This window comes from Chelon labrosus (genome assembly GCF_963514085.1).
Source record: "Chelon labrosus genome assembly, chromosome: 11".
Lineage (NCBI taxonomy): Eukaryota > Metazoa > Chordata > Actinopteri > Mugiliformes > Mugilidae > Chelon > Chelon labrosus.
The window spans coordinates 11,523,870-11,546,784 of NC_140344.1; the positions used below are offsets into that span (position 1 = coordinate 11,523,870).

The 22,915-nt window shown below is 42.8% G+C and overlaps 3 protein-coding genes across 5 annotated transcripts in view; 2 read left to right on the plus strand and 1 right to left on the minus strand.

The window, feature by feature from the left end:
• LOC311495299 (cyclin-dependent kinase 17-like) overlaps positions 1–2,977 on the plus strand; it is a 28,533-nt gene extending 25,556 nt beyond the window's left edge. The window contains exon 17 of one of the 2 annotated variants that reach the window (XM_084554695.1): positions 1,802–2,977. In XM_084554695.1, the coding sequence (XP_084410821.1) occupies positions 1,802–1,821 (20 nt within the window). In that variant the 3' untranslated portion in view covers positions 1,822–2,977. Of the gene's footprint in view, positions 1–1,709 lie in introns of both variants that reach the window. The other variant, XM_084554694.1, reaches the window with a different exon arrangement.
• Positions 2,978–3,032: 55 nt separating this feature from the next.
• LOC311495300 (ETS domain-containing protein Elk-3-like) lies at positions 3,033–21,147 on the minus strand. 2 transcript variants are annotated; one of them, XM_084554696.1, is made up of 7 exons: positions 21,086–21,147; positions 18,631–18,681; positions 14,448–14,603; positions 7,549–7,757; positions 6,439–7,221; positions 4,642–4,764; positions 3,033–3,836 (listed from the first exon to the last, which is right to left on the minus strand). In XM_084554696.1, exons 3-7 carry the CDS (start codon positions 14,488–14,490, stop codon positions 3,738–3,740), a joined length of 1,257 nt encoding a protein of 418 aa, XP_084410822.1. In that variant the 5' UTR covers positions 14,491–14,603; positions 18,631–18,681; positions 21,086–21,147; the 3' UTR covers positions 3,033–3,737. The 2 variants fall into 2 exon arrangements, with proteins under 2 accessions (XP_084410822.1, XP_084410823.1); XM_084554697.1 differs by lacking the exons at positions 14,448–14,603; positions 18,631–18,681; positions 21,086–21,147 and adding an exon at positions 10,130–10,565.
• On the plus strand, positions 11,957–17,851 carry hal (histidine ammonia-lyase; the record flags this gene model as incomplete). Its single annotated transcript, XM_084554693.1, has 20 exons — positions 11,957–12,203; positions 12,340–12,400; positions 12,603–12,630; positions 12,707–12,781; positions 12,863–12,935; positions 13,052–13,118; positions 13,215–13,252; positions 13,346–13,471; positions 13,618–13,757; positions 13,921–13,968; positions 14,230–14,377; positions 14,487–14,582; positions 14,941–14,999; positions 15,217–15,297; positions 15,422–15,487; positions 15,571–15,736; positions 15,916–16,050; positions 16,986–17,094; positions 17,209–17,278; positions 17,354–17,851. 20 exons carry the CDS (start codon positions 11,957–11,959, stop codon positions 17,483–17,485), a joined length of 1,965 nt encoding a protein of 654 aa, XP_084410819.1. The 3' UTR covers positions 17,486–17,851.
• Positions 21,148–22,915: the final 1,768 nt, after the last annotated feature.

Genomic DNA, 22,915 nt, shown 5'->3' on the forward strand with positions numbered 1-22,915 from the left:
AGAAGACGGAGGATGTGGAGGCAAAGATAGTGAGCGAGCTGAAAGGGAGAAGTGCATATTTTTTATAATCTGGGTTACTGATTTGGCCAGTTTTCAACAAGGTCATCGAGGCAATTAAGATACTTCAACACAATTTCCGTCAAACATTACACACGTCATTCTGGTAATTAACTCTTACATCTGAACACATACAGACTGTACATGGACACCAGTCAGCTGTAACATTTTCACCACCTTCTCATAATCACTGGTCAAGTGTTGTTATAATGGCACCTATCAGCAGGTGGCATATATTAGGCAGCAAGTGAGCATTTTGTACGTGTCAGAAGCAGGAGAAATGAAGTTATTTAAAGGACTTTAACAAGGGCCAACTTGTTATGGCTAGACATCTGGGTCAGAGCGCCTCCAGAACTGCTGCTCTTGTCGGGGTGACCCTGGTCTGCAGTAGTCAGTAAAAATCAAAAGCGGTCCAGGGAAGGAAAAGCAGTGAACCAGCGACGGGTTCATGGACAGTGAAGACTCACCGATACACATGTGGAGAGAAGGCTGGCCCGTATGGTCGGATCACCCAGATGAGCTACTGTAGCTTAAACTGCTGGTTCTGATTCACTCAGTGAATCACAGAGTGTTTTGTATGAGGCCACGTAGCTGCTGACTCCTGTTCACTGGTGAAAGCACCTACAATGGTCATGTAAGCATCAGAACTGGACCACGCAGTGATGGTACGAGGTGGCCTGGTCTGATAAACCACGGTTTCTTTTACATCACGTGGGTGGCTGGGTGTGCGTGTGCTAGTTACCTGAGCAACATATGGCACCGGTTGGTTATTTTTATGATTTTGGTCGATTTGTAGATTTTGTCTTCTTGAGAATTTCTTTATCTCTAATGTCTGTAGTGAAACTGTGAATCTGCTGAAAATTAAGAGAAATCAGGACTGTTGTGAGTTTTCTGCATCAAGCTGTATGTTTCTACAGGATGTGCAAAAATGTGAACAAATATACACAGATGAGCCACAACATTAAAACCACCAACAGGAGAAGTAAATAACATTGACCATGTTGTGACAATTCAGTGTTCTGCTGGGAAACTTTTGGATCTAACATTTGTGTGGATGTTACTTAGACATGTACCACCCACCTAGATCAGACCAGGCACCCCCACCCCATAGCAATAACATTCCTTGATGGCAGCAGTCATCCCCAGCAGGATGCAGCCTGACACAGACACACACACAAAAACAGTTCAGGAACAACTCAGAAAAACAAGAAAAGTAGCACAAGGTGTTGACCTGGCCTCCAAATTCACTAGATCCCAAACTGATCAAGTATCTGTGGGATGATCCACAGAGGCCCCTCCCATCAACCCATAGGACCCAAAGGCCCCCACTAACAAGATTCTGTTACCAGACACAACAGGACACCCTCAGAAGGACCATGTCCATTCTCTGAAGAGTCACAACTGTTTGGAGGCACAAGGGAGACCTACACAATATTAGGTCATAATGTTATGCCTGATTCATGTAAAAACAGATTAAAACCCACATTGCCCTTTTGTTTACAACCCTCAAAGTATTATGGGAACATAGCTCCTGATTATCTGCCTTTCTCTGTGCTGTCTGAGTGGAGGTCGACAGTGTGTGACTTAAAAACATTTACTGTAAACCAAAATAAAAACAACATAATTTCCATTTTCTTCCTGTTTCCAACCAGGTAATGGAAAGAGCAGAAGACAAAGCATGCTGTTTTAAAATCTCTGGACTGGAATTTTTTTTTTATTTGGGATGGATCTCCTTGCTGTACAGTCTTGACGACGGATCGGTAACCTGAGATGGATGTTGGCGTGGAAGACCGTGATCATCATCACTCCCTCCCCCAAACTACTTTGGGGACTCGTCCACAGTACGACACCCCTCCCTCCCAGGTTTGGGCTGAACCTAGCTCAAAAGAGACATTTATATACTGTACATCTATATTTATTGAGAAGAGAATTTGCTGCTAAATCCAACTACTGTCTAGAATTCTAACTGGCTCAGTCACTTTAATGAATACATGCAATGTGTATAGATTTTTAATTACGATATTTTTTTTCTTTCTTTTTTTTTTTTGAAGTGGTGGTTATTTTTAGTGATGTTTTTTTTTTTTTTTTTTTTTTTTTTGTCATTGTTGTCATTTTCATACATAAAACTCCACCTCAAAGCTCCTTGTCGTGTGTGGGTGGGTTGTTTCTGTAGCAGCTCGGAGGGGTTTGATGTTCTGTCTCCGTTGCCACGGTGCTGCACTCAGCTGCACGAACCATTTGTGACCATTAACTGAAGGGTTTTGAGGCCAGCTTTGATATAATAAGTGATCATTTCATCCTGACTGGAGGCTAATGTGAGAGCAGCGCTGCCGAGCTCTGCGCAGATGCTGGCGTATCATTCCAGGACGCTGTGGTCTCCGTTGCGACCAATGAACAAATGCAGGGAAAATTCAAATTACCAACATGGGCATTACAGGATTAGTTAGGCCTCCTAAATATTTAAGTACAGTGAACAGCCTCCTTGTTCATTTTCCACCTTAATCTGACACATTTTCTCCTTTAGTCTGTTACAAAGAAGACGTGCAAATAAATTCCCAGTGCTCCTGCTTTTCATTCCCATCTCCATCAACTGTAAAAATATGACTTTTTCTTTCTCTGGATTGCCTCCCATCATTGTGTTGCATGCCTGCTCTGTTGTATGAGGACGCACACAGCCACTGAACTCCTAATACAGGAAGCACCCGCTGTAGTCCTCCCCTCTAGTGTGTCTGATCTGAGTCGCAGTCTATTTAACAGTGTTACAAGAGATGTTTTGTATCATATTCTTTAACTTTATTTGTGGATAATTGTTATTGGTGTGGGATTTCGTTGCAGATGCCCCTCCCATATTTGAGCTTTTTTTTTTTTTTTTCAGAGTAAAGAAATAAATCTAAAGTTTAAACAGAACTTAAGTGTTTTTTTCTCTTGGTCGCACAAACACTTTTGTTGAAGCATCACAGGAGCCGTGTTCAAGCATTCAATGCTTTGTTTATTGAAAATGACAAGACATTCTTCACAATACAAAAAATATACAGAATACATACTGTATACCAAGTCCAGTATAAAAAAAAAAAGAACATTACAAGTGTTACAAAAGTTTTCATTGATTTGAAATCTCGTCTTCATCAAAGGATTTTTAAAGTAAGGCGAAAAAATAAGACAACAAGGCACAGCCGGTACTATCTGAGAAGCATAGTGCATACATTACATACAATACCACGTAAGTGAAACAATCGGTTTCACCGTGATTTAACATTGAAGGGGAAAAAAAATACACTTTTTTTTTTATTTTTTACAGGATTAAAACAAACAGGCTCTGCGCAGAATGAGCGGCTGGCTAACGTTTTGCAGCTAGCTACGCGTCACGTCTGTCCGTCGGGGACAGGGTCATGTGGAAATGTGCTGTACTTTGTCACAAAGAGCCAGACGTCTCTCAGACGCCGTGGCGTATGGCTTTTACCAAGTGCTTTCAACCACTAGAATCTGAAGCAACTCAAGTGCAAAAAAAAGTGAGGTCACATACTGTCTCATAGGACTTTTTTTTTTTTTTTCGGAAATATGAAAAAGAGATGTCTGCTGCTGCTGCTGCTGCTGCTGATGATGATGATGATATTAATGACTGAGAAACTTCCAACCAGATAAGGATGAAGATGGGACATTTTTCTGACACTGACCCTGGATCAGGATTTGTGGGTGGTGTGGGACAGGAGCAGGGAGGAGGGTGTTCCTTCCAGGTTTGGCAGGGGGACAGGCATGTGTCCGTTGATTAGGCTGGGGAACTGTGGAGGAAGAGAAAGGGACGGAGAGTTAGCAGGGAGGGGATGGAGGCTCTATGAAAGCTGCTTTCCGGTGAGGAACTGCAGCATTGTCACTGCTCTGGTTTCCTGTTTTTTTTTTTTTTCTTTTTTCTTTTTTAAATTCATTGTGCCTCTTCCTTTTTGTCTCTGTCCCCCTGTACCTCCGCTACAGAAGGAGAAGTCGACGTTATTTGTGCACAAAGAATCCGGCGTGTTGTGCTTGTGCACACACCCGTGGAGGGGAAGGAGGGAGGGTGGTGGGGGGGGTTGTTGTGTGTATGTTTCATAAATGAGGAGCAGCTCTCAAACCAGTCCACCCTGTTCAGACTGGCTCCCCTGGGCTCAAACAGGAAGTATTCACAGGATTTCCTCTCCCTCTCACAAGCGCTGAAACAGGACACCTCTGCGGGACCTGCTCACTGAGTCCCAACTAGTTTTACAACCAAATCTCGAAAAACATCTCATCTTAAGTTTGATCTGTGCTTCTAGTCAAGTTAATACCTGCTTGGAAAACGTCTGGTAGACTTAAAGCACATTATAGAGAGAAAATGATCATTTTACATATGAGAACTGACAAAAGGGAAGAAATGATTCTGTTTAAATGTGGGTTAAAAGATGAGTAAAGACCTCTGGGAAGAATGAGAATTTTTACAGCTGAACTTCCCCTTTCACTTTTAAGTCACTACCAGTAAACTGATACCTTTGAGTATACCTTCTGTTCTTATCTCCTGCTTTCTTTGTCACTCCTCTCTTGCGCCGCGTGTCTGCACCTGAACTGGTTTCTTACCTGGAATAGGGAGCTGTGGCCCTGCAGCCGGGCGGGGCTGAGCGGAGCGACGGGGCTGAGGCTGCTCCAGAAGTGGATGCCTGACAACAGCGGACTGTGAGCCAGCAGCAAACCCGAGGGAGTCTGTGAGGGAGGGCAAACACAGGAGGGAGGGAGGGAGGTTTTGTATAAATAAGAGAAAACCAGCGAAGACAACATATTTTATTTTTTTTTGTTAAACACAGAGAACCACTGGTTGGAGAACATCGCTCCGAGTGCTACGGTAATGCGAAACATGCTGAAGCGGTAAATGGATGCGTATATGGCGTTTGGAAAAACAAACTGACGGACGGAGCAGGAAGGAAGTCTGTGGTTTCTCCCCCAGAATACAGGGGTGATGGGAGGAGGGGAGGAGGGGGCTGTTGTTGATTGAGGGGGTTGATGGGTTTGTTGGGGTGTAGTGTAGGCAAGGTAGTGGTAGGCAGTGGTCCTGGAGCGCTTGGAACACCAACCAGAGAGAAAACATATGAAATCAATTTCTCCTTCTCTCTCTCTCTCTCGCTCTCTCTTTCTCACTCTCCCCCCGACTTTCCCCCTGTGTCACCTCAGAGAAGTGAGCCAGTGTTGCAGAGGGACCCGGCCCCGCTCCCATTATTAATGGAATTATTGGAGCATATGGCATCACTTAGGGCCTCTTCCCCGCTCTCGTTGGTTGGACTTGCAGACGATTTCTGCAAATCGCATGTTTTCCTCTGATCTCATTATTCACACAGCGCAGCATCAGTGCCTCTCTGGATAAACCACTCTGGGCTGGTCATTTTTACTAACTCCACTGTAAACACACGATTAACCACAACAGATGGATAAATAGCGGCCGATGCTTGTGGCAGGGCCTCTGGTTCTTTCTGAAACTTGCTATGATGGTACGGCTCGACGGATTTGGCTTTGAATTTGTGGCTGTAAAACTTGACCTGTAAAAGCTGAAGGGTCCATCTCACAGTAGGATGTCGATTGGGTGAATAATGTGGGCCCCCGTGTCTTTAATCTGAATATATACGTATTTAAAAAAAGACTTGTTTCCAAAAATGTAAAAAATATCTTCAAGCCGTCCTCCGATATCAAAAACAGCACCTCCTTAAAGCAAACAACGCACTCTTAGGTGGTGTAAAGTTATTTTTTTTGTTGTGACTATACATCTTTTCATACCTCCTCCATCTCTGTTTCTTGAGGAAATGTTAGCTCTACCGCTGACTAAATATAAGCAGTAGTGTTTCCACAAACACATGCCAAGTTATATCAGATGTCTGTTGCCGCTCTGAGGGCTTTAGGGACACTGACTTCATACTCTGAACAGATCCCATCATCTCCCCGTCACCAGCCAGGCCACCACGCCGAGGGCACCGATAGCATGACACATTATTATTGTCTCTCGGAGACGTGATCATTATCGGGCTCTGTGTGTTTCAGCTGGAGCTGGCTGAGCTGGATCTGACTGGATTAAATCATAGAGAGCGGAAATAAGAGAATTTATAAATGTCTGTTGGAAAGCCGGCGGCGTGGAGTGTAAACATGCCATGACTAGAGAGAGATGAAGTGAGTTTCGGAGCAATCTTAGGTGTGTGCAGGGCGTACCACGCTATCAGTAATTAAGTGTATGCTGGAAAGCACCTTGAGAAACTCGATGAATGAGTCACCAGGCCAGCAAAGTGCTAACATAATCACAATTTAGAGTCTCTGAAGCTGACTCATGTCTAGAAATGACAGAGGGAACAGAGTCACTCCGTCACTGTCCAGAGATTATGGATGTGTGTTGTTCACCTGTGCAGTGAAGAAGGCAGGAGTGAGGGAGCCAGACGGCAGTGCTGGGCTGTTGAGGGCGATGGAGCCGATGTCGCTACCTGCCAGCAGCAGGGATGGGGCGGAGATCTCCAGAGCTTTGGGCTTTTTGCTTTTTGGTGGGAGTCCATCTCCTTGGTTGCCACTACTGTTAGTGTAACTACTTCTACCGCTGCTGCTCCTCTTTTCAGGAGGCTGCAGGGCTCGCTCCCTGTGGCCAGAGGAGAGGTTGAGGGGCTGAGCGCTCTGGTCAGACTCCTCCTCCTCATCCTCCTCCTCGGCATCAGGGCTCCAGCTTCGGCCCGGCTGGTTGTGCGGGGAGGACGGGGAGTGGGAATGAGAGGGGAGTCTGGATGACCTCGGGGAGACGTAGGGCTCGGGTTTGGCAGAGGGAGGGGAGCTCCTCTCATTGGTGCCGAAGCGGATGACGGAGCGAGGCTCCTCCTGGCGCTCCCGTAAGGCTCGGAGGAGCTCGGGTGGGTTCTGCAGGGAGCTGATACTGAAGGACGAGTAGAGACCCGAGCGGAGGTAGTCGTTCCGACACTGCTGCGCCCCCAAGGCTGCCAGGGTCCTCCTCTGGGCCTCCTCCTCACCGTCCTCCTCCTCTTCCTCCTCTACTTCCAGCTCATGGGCCTCTCCGTCCTGGAGGGGAAACCGTCCAGAAGCCAGGCCCATCTCCACCGCCTGTGGGTCCATCTTGAGGATCTCAGGGAAGGACACAAACTTATAGACAAACTTCTGACCGATCACCTTCTTGATGATGTTCTGTAAAACAAACAAACACCATTAATGATGACTCAACAGGCCATTTTACCTAATGCACAGGAAACAAGAATCAATAAACAAAAACAATCACAGAGATGTCGGATCGAATTTGAGTCCGGCAAAGGACAACTGTTGCACTGAAATGTGTTTCTGTTAGAGTGCTGCTGTGCGCTTGATGAGAAAGAGGAAGTGGAAGTGTCTATCAGGGGAGACTGTGGGTTTAAAGCGAAGAACAAAGACTCTAACGGTGCTACGCTCCGTTCACATAACCCTCAGGTCCGATCAGTTAACACAGCTGCAGTACAAAATGACACAGTCGCAGCTCACCTTGTCGTAATAGTAGCGCAGGGCTCTGCTCAGCTTGTCGTAGTTCATGTTGGTCTTGTTCTTGCGTAGCCCCCACAGCTTGGCCACTTCCTCTGACTTCAGGAGCTTGAACTCGCCGTCGGTGGACGTCCAGCATATCAGGTGCTTGTGGCTCTGGTCGAGCAGCAGCTGCAGTAGGAACTGCCACAGAGTGATGGCACTGTCCATACCTGCAGTAAAATGGTTATTAAGTCAGGTTATTTTTAAAAGTCCTCGTACGATGATGACATTTTCTCCAGAAGACAAAAGTGGGACATCACCACTCTGAGACCTCAGCTGTCACTGACAAAGTACCAGAATTACCTACATGTGTAATACCTGCCAGACGCCACAGTGACAGAATAAGCACGCAGTTCAAACCTCAGAGGGAAACAAGCCAAGTGGTACTTTGTACTTTCCAGTTCTCATTACAGTCTTGTGTTTTATTCCCGTGTTAACTAACTACTGTTGCACCAGCAGGGCCCGCTTAGAACCAAACGAGCCGGTGTTTCATCTAAATTAAGCGCCTTCTTTTAAATCCTTTCAGTCTTGCCAGTGTGTTTTACAGCATGCGGACTAAATTGGGTTAGTGGCTGAGGAGGGGAGCGGCCCCATTTGAGCTGTAACATGTGGTGTGAGGACGAGCAGGCCGGTGATGAATAGAACAGTGTGTGTAAAAGAGTATAGTGTAATGTAGCGGCGGCAGCAGGAGAGAAAAAAATATAAGGAGGAACAACAGCTCAAGCCAGAAATATGCTGCGGTTCAACCTGGCCCTCTCTCCACAGGAAGTATGACGGGCCAGGGTGGGTTATTCCTTTAATAGAGGAATGTGCAGCCTCGAAGCTCCTGTCTGCCTACCGTGGCTCACATATTAATAGTGGAGGGGGGGCTGTTTCTGTCCCCACAGGCTGTAACACAAGAGGAGGACTCGGGGGATCACGCGATTAATCGATCAAACTGATTAAGTAATTTGTCAGGGTAACATGACAAAACTTTTCTAAGTTTTTGTGCCATTGTAAATATTATTCTCTTGATGTCCTGGACTTTTGATTGGACAGCATTTGATACTACATCAAGTCATGCTTCAGTATTTTTAGTGTAAGTCATAATGTGTCTGAAACATTTGATACCCAAACTGTCTGGAGTCATCACGTGTCAGATCTGAAATCATCTGTAGCGTGTGTACAAAAACTCAGCTATCAGCAGTTAGTCCGAATATTGATGGGCTCTCTTATCTGTGGGTAGAGATAATTGACCGACACTTAAAAACAACGATAACAAGAGCGGCTTTTCAACCGCTGCATATCTCTGTCTGGAGAGGACAGAGGCGAGAGGGAGGGAGGTAGGGAGGGCCGAGCCGAGTTCCGACACGAGCTATCCCCTGAGTTTTCTATCTGCCATGTGAAACCACAAACCTGTCAAAGTCAGGACTTCCTCCTATTCTGCTTCCAAGGACAAATGTTGAGGAGTGGGGATCCCACAGCAGGGGAGCGTTTCCCCAATCCTGCCACACTTCCCACAAAAATCCCACAGGGACAGAGGTCAAAAGATCAAGTCATTGTCCCGTTTCCACGGCTCCACCCTTTAACCTGCCCTGAACCCAGACTTTGAACACTTTGAAGAAAAAGTAAAACTCACCAATACAGAGCTGAGGGGAACTCCATTAATAAAACAGAGGGAAATAGAAACATTCACCTTTGTAAGATGCTGCACGTAACACTATTGGTCGGAAATCCCTTCTACTACCTCAGTCATAAAATATTAATGATTTATTATTAACTCAAATGATAACAAGTGACACAGGGAATGGATATTAGAGGATTTTAGATTCGCCAAACTGGGATAAAACCCCACATCTTAGCTCAACAGTGAGCTAACCAGAGTTAAGTCCGAGAACTGCAGACACGCTTTAACTCTTTCTAGGAACATCACAGGCACACTGGCGGAGGTTCAGTCCGGGGATGAGGAGCCCTGCTGCGGATGCTCGGCCGCAGGAGCCTCGCTGCGCGCACAAAGCCGTCCAGTGTGTTGACTGAACGGAAACTCCTAATGAGATTAGATGGTGTATGCAGACATTACTTAGCCATGACTAAATCTGCTCTCTTCCTGTTCGCAGGCGGTGGAAAATTCAACGGGGACCCGCAAGAAAAGCATCTCTAAACGGCGGCCACAGTCTCCGAGGTTGATTGACGTTGCTTTTTATTTGTATGTTTTTTTTTTCTTTTCTTCTTTTTCTCAGCTATAATAACACACAGAGGTCTGGATCACTGTTCTGCCCCACTGACTCATTTTCAAGATGTTGCCCGGACCGGAAGACGACACGGTGTTGTCCGAGTCTAAATCTGAACTATTCTTCTCTTAGACGTATTAAGTAGATCCGAGGAGTTTAAACACGGGGCGGAAACTTAGAGTCAAGGCATTAAAATAAAAAGGTAATTGTGGCGGCTAATAATACTAACCGCTAATAATACTCTCTCTCTCTCTCTCTCTCTCTCTCTCTCCAGCCACCAATTAGCCAACAAAGCGCTGTTCATAGAAAGACGTCGGTTTATTCTACGTTACCTGCGATCTGCGACTCGGTCTTTTCCCTCCGCGAAACTTTACGGTGCTGCTTGTGTGATTCCTTGTTTTTCCATGCTTACTTCTGGTCTACACGGTTGTGCCGGACTGAAATAGGATCCTGGGCTTTTTCTTTTTCTGAGCAGGAAGTTGGAGCAGGCAGACACAGAGCCGGCTGACTTCCTCTCCCCTACGATTCCCCAGGCAGTTTGCCGTCTGTGTAAACACACTTTTCCTCCCCTCTTCTCCTCCCCTGCCTGCCCGCTGACGGCCAGCAGTAGGCCTCCTCTGTGTCGGCGCACACGGAGATGCAGAAACTCCTACAGCCCGTAAAGTGACATCATCGGCCCGCAGGCTACTGTGATGCGTTCAGGCACGCCTCGTTAGTTCGAAGTCTTACATCAACAGCCCCCAGAGTTTGTAGATTTAACACAGATAGTTGGCGTTACGACATCACAGTGAAGTGGACTAAATGTGTGCCAACACAAAAAAAAAACACATCATGTATTGTTTTAAAATGAAGTTACCCAATCAAAAATATTAAACTTTGGGTGAAACATTTGGGTGAAACATTTGTATGATGGCAACAGAGAGAAACTGTAAATGGGGATTAATGCAACATAAGAAAAATGTTGCAGGTATATGGTATGCACTGAAGCACTGAGCACAGACATAATGATTGTTATGACAATCAGTTTCATTACTTATTTGTATCAGCTGACAACAGTACATTTATTTATTTATTACAACACTGTCGTTATTTGGGATTAAATGTTTGGTATATGTGGGTCAATCAGGATGACACTTGTAGGTATTGGGAATTTCTGTTTTTTTTTTTTTTTTTAATCACAAAAGTGTGCGTGAGTTTTATAAGCACATGAACGCCAAGCCTTCAGCTGTTCAGTACAAGCTTATAGTAATTTCTGGAGCCAGCAGCTTATTGTAGTACTTGTATTGACAACCTAAAAGTGTCGTAGCTCGGACTGAGGTTAAATACATCAAATTTAATTGCAGGATATCTTTCAGAGCTCCACTCTGCAAAACACACGGAAAGATGGCATCCTTGTCTGCCATACATATCAGGCAGTGACACTGACTGTCTGTTATTTAAGGTGGTACAGTCTTGTAAATAAGTGTGGTTTTTTTTCTAAGTTTAACATCAGTAACCTGGTAGTTGTAAGTATAATAAATCAACTTCTAATGCAAATAAATTCAACAAAATTGTGGGTGCAACGTCAAATTTAGTTGATGCTTTTAGTCTCTAGAGAATACTCCAATGAAAATCATAGGATTACACAGTTGCACCTCCTCCGCCTAACATTTTCCTCTGAACCAACTGAGCTGCCAATATTTAACCTCCAGTGACCTCCTGTTTACACACACTTTTAAAGTCTGACAGCAAGTGAAGGCACCAGTAGTAAAACTTTATCCTTGCTTTTCCAATTTGTGATAACAATTTAATTCACATTAAGAAACAGTAAGTTTGTTCTTTGATTGACTGAACGTAAGTTATACAACCTATCAGCTAGTAACCTGTAATGTCGGCGGTGAAGTGAAGGCCTACAGCAAACTTTTTTTAGGCCTTCCAAACACCTGAGCGCTTCCACATTTAGAGCCGCGGGTGCCTTTTTGTGAACACACTGTCAATACGTCCAAACGTCTGTGATCGGTGATCGACCCGTTGAGGTGAATGATCTCCAGAGGTGTGACACCGGCGAGGCGTGGCTCCCCGGCTGCGTCTGATTGGTGGCCGAACTTTGTGTGTCCGGAGCTGGTACCTTGGAGAGAGGCGCTCAGGTCTCACTGCAGCCGAGCCCCACGCGACGCGAAATGCCTCGTTTCACCGTCCACATCCGAGATGAGTGGCTGGCAGTGCCCTGCCGAGACACCTCCAACACGATCCAGTGGCTCGGTCTTGAAGCGCTCAAACGTTACATTAAGAACAAACCGGACAACGGCGGCATCACGGCTGTGAAGGACACGCGTTTTGTTGTGCGCAGGTGCCAGGGTTTGGGTTTGTTGGACGTGGATGACACCATCGAGGATGTACTGGAGGATAACGACTTTGTCGAGCTTGGTAATGACTGTATGCATGAGAAATATGGAAAACGTGTGGGTCGCATTCAGGGATCAGAGATGTTTTACCTCTAGATGTGTTTAAACTGTGCGTAATTTGTTTACATTAAATGTGTATTATTATCCCGTACTTTCAGCTATTGAAGGAGATACCATGTCTCCTGATTTCATCCCGTGTGAGCCTGGAGTTTCTCATCTGTATCCTTAAACGTGTCAAATACTTGTGCCATATGAATCATAGAAGCTACTGGGTACTATAGTGTTAATCAGTTATTCCTTTTCTTCGTGCCATTACATCGTCTCCAGTTGTGGAAAACTGACAAGGTGAAAGGTTAAAATAAATCATGTCACCGTCTTTAATTAAAAAGAAAGTTGTCCTTGACTAAACCATGTGAAATAGCACAGCAGCCTACAGAGAACCTGAAGAAGTAAGTGGATCTTTTGTCAAAATGTAAAACATGTCACATCAAATACATCTGCGTAACACCCGCCTCCTGTGCGCAGTTTATTTCCTTGGATGGCAACAGCCTGACATCGACAGATCTGGTCAACTTAGGCAGAGGACTTTACAAGATAAAGGTAATGATCAACAAACTGTATTTGTTGTCATGGCTCTGTGGTAACTATTGACTTAATGTAATCCTTCCCCAACATTTTCAGCTGACTCCGGAGGCTGAAAGAAAAGTTGTGCAATCCAGAGACCTTCTGGACACCATTGTCAAAGAAAACAAAGGTTAATATACCCTAAAGAATGATTGCAAAGACCTTCAAGTAAACAAGCAGCTGAAGAATGACAGTATTTCAGAAATGGATGATGTAGTCAGCTCTGTGTGTCTCTTGTTCTTGCAGTCGTCTATGGAATCACAACAGGTTTTGGCAAATTTGCCCGAACCGTCATTCCTGTCAGCAAGCTCAAGTAAAGGCAATAATCTGATGATTTGTTTATGATCTTTGTTGGAGACTGAGCTGTTTTAATGTACCAACTGATTATCGCGCACTTTTTGTTGCACAGGGAGCTCCAGGAAAACTTGGTGCGGTCACACTCGGCAGGTGATGAAACTCATTCAGGCCTCCTGACAAAGCATGTTTGTTTGTTTTTTGTGCTTCATATCGGCTTCATCATAGTCATCCTGTGATATGTAGGTGTTGGAAACCCGCTAAGCCCTGAGAGGACCCGCATGCTGCTCGCTCTGAGAATCAATGTCCTCGCCAAAGGACACAGCGGTATTTCTCTTGAAACCCTCCATGCCATGATCCAGGCCTTTAACGGTAAGCTCCAACTGGACTCTTCATCATCATCTTCACTTTACCATACAGCCAATATCACCTTCGGTCTTCAACTGCTGATAACTTCCTTTAAGGATCAGTACAGGGAAAGCTGACCGTCATATATAATAATCTATTTACCCCTGCAGCTTCCTGCCTCTCCTTTGTCCCAGAGAAGGGAACAGTGGGTGCTAGTGGAGACCTTGCACCCCTCTCTCACCTGGCTCTGGGCCTCATGGGCGAGGGTAAAATGTGGTCTCCCAAGAGCGGATGGGCAGACGCCAAATATGTAAGATCAGAGTGACACTTCCATGATTGTACAACAATAAGTTGCTTAATACTATGGGAAACATGCCTTTTGTTTGTGTGAGTGAAAGGTCGCAGTGCCTGACAGGAAAACATGTTTGCTTTTTGATGACCCTTGACCCTTGTCTCCTTTCATCCCTGACCAGGTCCTGGAGGCTCATGGACTGAAGCCAGTATCACTAAGGCCTAAAGAGGTAATGTTTAAAACCAACTGTATTCTCCACTGTTTGATTAGTCTGTGCCACAGAAGTGGATCAATGAGAGCACTTTGTGCCGTCTAGTAGTGATCAAATATTTAGTATGTAAACAATGTTGTTGTGACGTACTATTAGGAAGTTTAAGATTATCTAAATATTTCAGTTCAAATACTTGAGTACTTGAGTAAATGTACTTAATTACTCTACATTAAATGCTGTCACTATTATCCAAATGGCTTCTGAAACTATAAAACACAGGGCCTCGCTCTGATCAACGGGACCCAGATGATCACCTCTCTCGGGGCCGAGGCCGTGGAACGAGCCCAGGCGATTGCCCAACAGGCAGATATTATTGCTGCTCTCACTCTGGAGGTGCTGAAGGGAACCACCAAGGCCTTCGACAGTGGTGAGCAGCGGCAGCAGCAGTAATAGATCTGACCAAAGCCACAAACCAGAGGGAATTATTTTTTTTTTACCTCGAGATTCAAGATTCAATTTCTGGTCTCCTCCCGTAGACATCCATTCGCTGAGGCCCCACCCGGGACAGATAGAGGTGGCCCAGCGCTTCCGCTCACTGCTGGACTCCGATCACCATCCATCCCAGATTGCAGGTCAGAGGACTGAGCCAGACTCTAAAACAGACCAGAAACAGAACATCACAAAACAATAACGCATAGTTATTGTTACACACATCACATCTGGCAGCCATACCATGTGGAAGCTACATTTTATCTGCCACAACACATTCTTGTCTTACAAACACTTGTAGCACGGCCCTCGATCAAGGCACCGGTTTCAGAACAGCAGCACACCAGTGTGGTTGCCCACAACTCATAAATAGTTAGGATGGGTCAAATGCACAGGGTGTATTTACCCACAGTGATTAAAAGGTTTTGGTGACGTTGTGCCTCTGCTGCATCATTAAAGATGTAGCATTTAATGTGTGTCATCTGGTGGGTTTTTCCACAGAGAGCCACAGGTTCTGTGACAGAGTCCAGGATGCTTACACCATGCGGTGCTGTCCTCAGGTAACCTCGAATCAACTCAAGTTTATTTACACAACCCGAAATCACAAGGTTCTTCCACAAGCAACGACGTTAAGATCTGTGCACCCTCTATACTTAGACACTTAGCTTGGACGAGGGACGAGGGAAACCTCCGTGGTTGATTCTTATGAAGTAGATCCTATAGCGAATGAGTGGAGTTGGAGAAAGACGGAGCATTATACTCTCGTTCTGCACACAGGTTCATGGAATCGCCAATGACACCATTAACTTTGTCAAGAACATCATCAATACAGAAATCAACAGTGCCACTGACAACCCTGTATCCTTCTCTGACTCGTAAACTAGACACTAAACCTGTAACTGGATTTTATTGAATTTGCTTCTGTGTATAATGGATTTCAGTGGAAATTAAATTATGTATGTTACTTTAACTGTCATACAAGATGGTATTTGCAGAAAGAGGTGAGACCATTTCAGGTGGGAATTTCCATGGCGAATACCCGGCCAAGGTTAGTGACTAACAAAACACCTTGCTGGTATTTGTGGCGGATTTTTATTCTTCCCTCTTTCACCAGTATTTCCTCTCTCACAGGCTCTGGACTTTTTAGCCATTGCGGTCCACGAGCTGGCCTCTATCAGCGAGAGGAGGACCGAGCGGTTGTGCAACCCCTCCCTGAGCGAGCTGCCCGCCTTTCTCGTCAACGAGGGGGGGCTCAACTCAGGCTTCATGATTGCCCACTGTACTGCTGCTGCCCTGGGTGGGTGTGCAGACACATAAAATGAAACAGAGCTTGAGGAAATAAAGTGGATTACAGTTTATATATATTGAATAAAACTTTTATATTTAATATAATGATGTCATGTTATACATTTAAATGTCACACGCCTATTGTATTTATCTTTATACTCTAACCTTGAGTTTTTTTACTCTGTTCAGTTTCAGAAAATAAAGTCTTGTGTCATCCCTCTTCTGTGGACTCCTTGTCCACCAGTGCTGCCACAGAGGACCATGTGTCCATGGGAGGCTGGGCTGCCAGGAAGGCTTTGAGGGTCATAGAGCATGTGGAGCAGGGTAAGGTGATACATAGCGTAGTCGAGTTGTTTCTAATGCTGATCCTAAGTTTTTGCTGTTTCAGTGATCGTGAGTAGTCGATAAGAAAACTAAGAAAACACGCACAACATAGCGATGCAGTGATTAGGTTTAATGATTCATGGTTTTCTGATGTAAACGTTCTGATGATTCACAGCCAGCCATTTACACCTAGAAACGCCAAGAAATGACCAACAAAATGTTCATTCAATCCGTTACTCAGTTAAGTTATATTAATCAGATAATCAAATTAAATTAAAGTGAGCTTTGAAAGCAAAATCCATGTTGTTCTACCACAAAAAGTGTATGGGTAATAGTTTAATAAATATAAATCTGCATCAGCAAACACTTGAGTGGTTTAAAATCCGAGCTCATTGAGTGGATACAGGAGGTAACTTGTATTTACAGGCTAAAAAAACGAATCAGTGCCTCATAGGTAAAAATACTTTCAACAGTAGTTGCAATAATGTTAGAATAGACGTAAAGTCCAAAACAAACGGCTGTAAAGAAAAGAGAAAGAACAGGATCGGTAATGGTACTAGGTGAGTGTTGTTTTGTTGAATCCAGCGGCAGTTCTACATTATATTGAATTTAAGTGATGTTCCTGTTGCCGACATACAGGATGTTGCAAAGCATATTCATTTAAGTTGCAGTATTCAGCATTTCTAATTGAGGAACTAGTTTGTCTATTTGTCTATTTGATAGTTCCTTGTACTTAGGTGTAATGTCTAGTTAGGATTAAGTTCAGTCCATCACTTTGTATATTCTGGTCCAATGCAGTGTTAGCTGTAACTGTGGCCTTGCTTCACATACAGAATTGACATGTACGTACTGTATTAATAATCACTAAAGATGGGACTGAATAAGGAGATTGATGATGGGTTTTACCAAGCTGAATGGATGTGTTCTCTGATCAGTTCTTGCTATAGAGCTGTTAGCGGCCTGTCAGGGTATCGAGTTCCTTCGACCTCTTCGTACCACTACTCCACTGGAGAAGGTCTATGAACTTGTGCGCAGTGTGGTCAAGTAAGTCAAACAGAGTTGGCCAAGGTACGTGACTTTTAGTCTACTGAAATCATGTACATGATGGTTAATATTTATCCTTTGTTCCACTTGTTTTTACTCCCCTGCCGTTCAAAGACCATGGATTAAAGACAGATTCATGTCTCCAGACATCGAAGCTGTTCACCGTCTCCTAATTGACCAGAAGGTGAGATCTGTTTAATACTGTTTAATACGTACACTTGACTGAAAGTTAATTTTCATGTTTATAACTTCACCTCAGGTGTGGCATGTGGCCAAACCTTACATTGACAAGTATCAGTCAGAGTACATCCCTGAGTCCCGCCCCATCTCTCCTACTGCTTTCTCCCTGGAGTCTCCAGCATCACCCAGAAAGCGAGTTCGACATGAGTGAAAGCAAGATTAGTTTTGTTTTTTGGTTCGCACTAACTGCAATTAAATTTTACTGAATGACAAAATGATATTTTTGCCCTTTGTATACTCAATCCATATAAATTTACTCAATCCATATACAAATTTTTGATCCTAATGTTTTTAATCCTTGAAGATATCTTGGTAATTTGCAATACAGTGATATACAGTATATTTCTGCAGGTGGTTACTTAGTGTTGAACTTGTGTGCAAGTTGCCCTATACCAGTGTGCATTAGAGTTGTATTTATCCAAACTTGTATTGTCCCTTTAAAAATGTGCCTAATTAAAAGTTTTTGTTGCCACATGACTACCTCAGCCATTTTCATATGACATCTATCCCATGATGTGTCACAAACAGAACTATCACTAAATATTCTCTTTCTGTCATAATGGAAATTTTAAATAATTGTCATCTACACAATTCCTACTTAACATAATAAACATTTTTAAACCTGTTTTCTTATTTCACAGATTAACACTGTTTTTTACTCAGTACTTGTGTAAATATTTCTGCACATTTAGGGCAGGTTTGTAATTGACAGAAGAGAATATATCTTTTCTATTTTTTATCATGTTTTTAGTGGTATAATGATTACTTTTAATACAAACAGTGATAGAGGTACTGATAGCAGCAGTAATGATATGACTCACGACTGTTATTGCTATAAACTCTATGCAGATACAAAATCAGAAAATAATTAATAACAATTACTACTTGATTAAATATGTAGGCGAGCTGCTGTACCAGCAGAGGCTGACAGTGAATTCTAACATTTAATTTATTTTTAGTTTAATTACCTGATAATGTCAGAAAATACTACCACAGAAATTGTACTGTATGTCATCTAAAGGGATTTTAGTGACATACTCAAATCATTTCTCCAATTATCTAAACTGGAAAGAAACTAATTTTAGTCTTAGGAAAAAGACAAAGATTGCATTTGTTTTTCATGCAGTTTCACTAGAGCCTAATCCATTTGCTGAAAGCTAAACAACAGTTGGAGACTTATACAATACACCTTGAGGTTGTTAGGTTATAGGATGCACTAGGTTTTTCTTGGTGTGTGTAGAACCTGAAGGAATAAAGTGTAGCAGAAGTGTCCTTGTCCAGTTAAACAGGACCTACCTGTCCATGCTGAGAAGCCAGTCCGCCACCTTGAGGTGTTGAAAGAAAAACCTGAGGAAGATTAAGTGGGAAGTCACAGGACTGTATAGCTTTGGTCAACAAATTCAAAGGTTACACAAACAGCTCGAAACAGAGAGTAGTAGAGGGGCAGAAGTTTGTTGTGCATGGAAATAGTGCAAAATGTGTTTCTACACAAACCACAAACACAACACATAGCATCTGCTAAAAGGAAACCTTACAATTTACAGTATGTTAGAAGTGTTCAGTCTAGAGCCCGACCGATATATCGGCCGGCCGATATTAGGCATTTTCAAAACTATCGGTATCGGCATTTATAATGGCCGATAAATGAATATTTCAAAAATAAAATAAAAACGAAACACCCTTCAACCATGTCATGAGTGTTGGCGTTGTATAGTTTAGTTTGTCCACCAGAGGGCACTCTACACCGTCCCTGTTGGCAACACTCCAGCCAGAGTCCGGCAGAGAGAACCAGTTATCCGCGAGTAAGATCATCGGTGAAGTGTGTTCATGGTGAGTTGGTCACGAGACATACATTGCTTGAATAACAATTAAAAGAACATCCCCATCAGTTCTCTTAACTCAAATAAGCATGACAAAATTCGTGACTATCATGTCCAGTTTTGCTGCTGTTAAATAAGCCGAGAGTGAAGCGGAATTAGCTAATTACGTTACGTTGTTACAGTGTAGTTGACTGACTGTCCTTTTAACTTTTGACAGTGTGACTGAAGTATTTCTTTAATAGCGTGACAGTTATAGCAATGAGACGTATCATCTCTCCTTGGCCTGTTATATTGAAAATGTATGTTTTACAATTTGCAGTATGACGTTATCCATTGCTAAATTATGGCTCATCATAGACTAGCTAACCACAAAGCTAGCTAATGCCACTATCAGTGGAAGACCGCTAACGTTAACATTAATGAGCTTGGAAACCTAACGAACTTATTCTGCCTAAATAAAGTACTGTAATGATTACTGTATTTATAACTAGCATATCTCTAGTTACAATCCCTGCATTGTAAAATGTAAGTTAGACTTGCGAGGAGTGAACATTTAGACATAGAGAAAAAGTATCAAACGTAGCTTGTGCATAAAAGTTAGCTTTTCTTTTACACGAGTGTGAAATCCAATGACGCCAAGTGTGCGTTGCAGACTGTCGTTCAGCCGCAGCATTAACGAGTCACATAATGGATTTAGATCGCTAAATAGTAGGTTTTAGAAGGCAGGCAGCAACTGATGATTGAAAATGGTTTGATGTAGCTTGATGGAAAGAATTTAAAAAGTGCAGGTAAAGGGATGCATTATCATATTATTTTAGTTAAAACTCATAAATAACTACAAATAACTAATGTTAGGGAAATAAGTTAATGTTTTGTTGCGCGTTTCTGAAAAAAATAAATATCGGCCGATATAGCCTATCGGTTTTTAAAACCAACAAATATTTGTATCGGTATCGGCCTTCAAAATCCTTTATCGGTCGGGCTCTAGTTCAGTCAATAAATATTTAGGGGCCCTGTAGATTGCTTGTAAATGATCCTATGCAGGGTCTGTTTAGAGTGGTTTAGGAACAACTAAAAAAAACATGAAAAACAGCACAAGGTGTTGACCTGGCCTCCAAATTCACTAGATCCCAAACTGATCAAGTATCTGTGGGATGATCCACCTCCCCTCAAATCATAGGACCCAAAGGCCCCCACTAACAACATCCTGTTACCAGACACCACCCCTCAAAAGGCTCATGTCCATTCTCTGATGAGTCCCAACTGTTTTGGAGGCACAAGGGAGACCTACACAATATCAGGAGGGTGGTCATAATGGTATGCCGGATCATGTACATTGCATAATCATTGCATAATTTAAAACACAATCAATGTGAAGTTTTTAATATGTATGCATTTTTATGAACTAACAATATGTCAGAACACAGAACAAGAAATAAACAGAGCTTAGAGTTTAGCGTTAAAACGCTGTTGGGAGGTGGAAAAAACGTGTCTCCTTCGAGCCGGATTCGAACCAGCGACCTAAGGATTTCAGCAATTAGCCTCTACAGTCCTCCGCTCTACCAACTGAGCTATCGAAGGGACGCTGCAAACGTTGGTTGTACTAGTATATTAAAAATTGCCACGATACGGCTGTTACACCTCTATATTGCATTTATTATTGCTAATTACGTTGGACCCTTGAGGTCAAAGATACTCAACGGGAGTTCTAAAAACAGAACGCGTAGGTTACTTAACGTTCGCTAGCTAGCTAACTATTGCTAGCCATTAGCCTGTGGAATTAGTTAGCTAGCACTGCGTTGATTCAGTGTCACTAGAACGATATAAACTAGCTGTCTTATAGTTCATCTTTTACACAAAACTCTTAAAAAGGCGCTAAGTAAACTTCGTTCATGATAAAAGTCAACTATTGTTAACGTCACGCTAGCTACCTGTTAGCAGGTTACATGTAGCTCCTCTTACAGAAAGCTGTGCACGGTCACCAGAGCAGGACAATACACTGAACAAACTTTTGTTTCGACGCCTGTAGCAATGAGACACACAAACACAGCTAAAGACGGCGAAAACCTGGTCATTTGTGAGTTGCTGTATGACTGCAATCAGCAAAAATAACTGTAATCTTTTAGTTGATTTAAAAGCAGTCATTACAGAGGTTTTACGTAGGGTATCAATTCAGCTATTAAGCTTCAGTCAAACACATTGAAGACATCTGAACCGAGGTAAGGTCTCAGTTAAGGTCTTATCATCACTGCCCTAAACAACAAGAAACAGTAATGTTGTAAATCTCTGTCTCTGTAGAGCAGAAGACCCTCCGTTGTCTCTACAGTGCTGATGGTCTAAATATTTTTATGGTTAGATGTGAAGTAAAGGTGTGTTGTGTGAGTAAAACTGCATTTGAACAGGGTTGCTTTGCCTTACCTACAATTTACTTTGAACATTTTGAGTTACAACTATTTATTTAAAGATACTTTAAATACCAGAGTGTGGGATGGTTCCCCATGGGGATTTCACTGATGAATACTCTAGCTGTTTTAGTTTGAGGCATTTCTCAAAACAATATGCATCATACATGTGTAGTGTAGTACTAATTTAGAAACGTGACACCTGAAAAGCATAGGTTTGTGTTTTCCTCACTCTGTATGCAAAACTACAATTAACTTTATATGAGCACAAAACATGTTGAAATCACATTTTCTGTGACATATTTTTTTTCTGAGGTTGTCGATGGATTGCGTTTCTTTTCTTGGAAAAAATAAACTATTCTTGGAGTAATTTTGAATGAAAACTTGTTCTTTCAAAGTAGTTTAACTTTTAAGCACTAGGTGGCAATATTTCCTCATTTTAAAATCAGACCTACTCCATGCTAAAAATCTTTTCTTTCTTGTTAAAAAAACTTTAATATAGCCTCTGGTTGAATCGCTTTCTCTTTACTATAAAAAAATACAGATAAAAATAACTCAATACACAATAGCACTCATGTTCTTCAATCTTGTTTGAGGTTTGTGTTTCAGTACATTTGAGGACAATAGGATTTTATCACCTTTCTGCTTGTACTTTCAGGTGTTGTGTCAATGTTATTTTTTTATTTTTATCACAGTGATAGATCAGCTTCCACAGCCTGCTAGCATTATGGCTGCATTTACTTGGTGTTGTGATACTTTATTCTAATGTATGAACTGAATCATATGGCAGTTCCTCACATTGTGATGTGCTAGCAACAAACACTACAGAATTAGCCCACAGCTGTTGTCCTGTATATGTACAAGAGAAGGTAAGTACGATCTGAGAAGATAATAGTGTCTCACTGTTTTGTTTTGCTTTGGCTGGTAAAACACAGAAACTGGGCAGGGGTGTGGTGGAAAGTAACCATTAATCAAGTACTGTACATACAGACTAACTGTTTCTACATCTACTGCACTATATGTCAAAGGAGAATACTCATTGTACTCCTTACTTACTTTTAACAACTTGCACACATTTGTCTGACAACACTTTTCTGTAAAATGAGTATATTTGTGTACTCTTATCTTTTATTATGGTTTTACTACTTTTACCTTCGTGAAGTATTTCTTTCACTACAGGTCTATAAGTCAGCGAGACAGGAATCCATGAGCGTGTACAGCAGAAAAGTGACAACACAAATACATTCTAGTGAAGTTTAGGCTCATAATGACAAACAGGGCTTGTTGTCAGGCTGTTCTCTGACGTATTCATCTTGCCCCGACCTGTCTGACAGTGAGCTAATGTGTTACATACATACA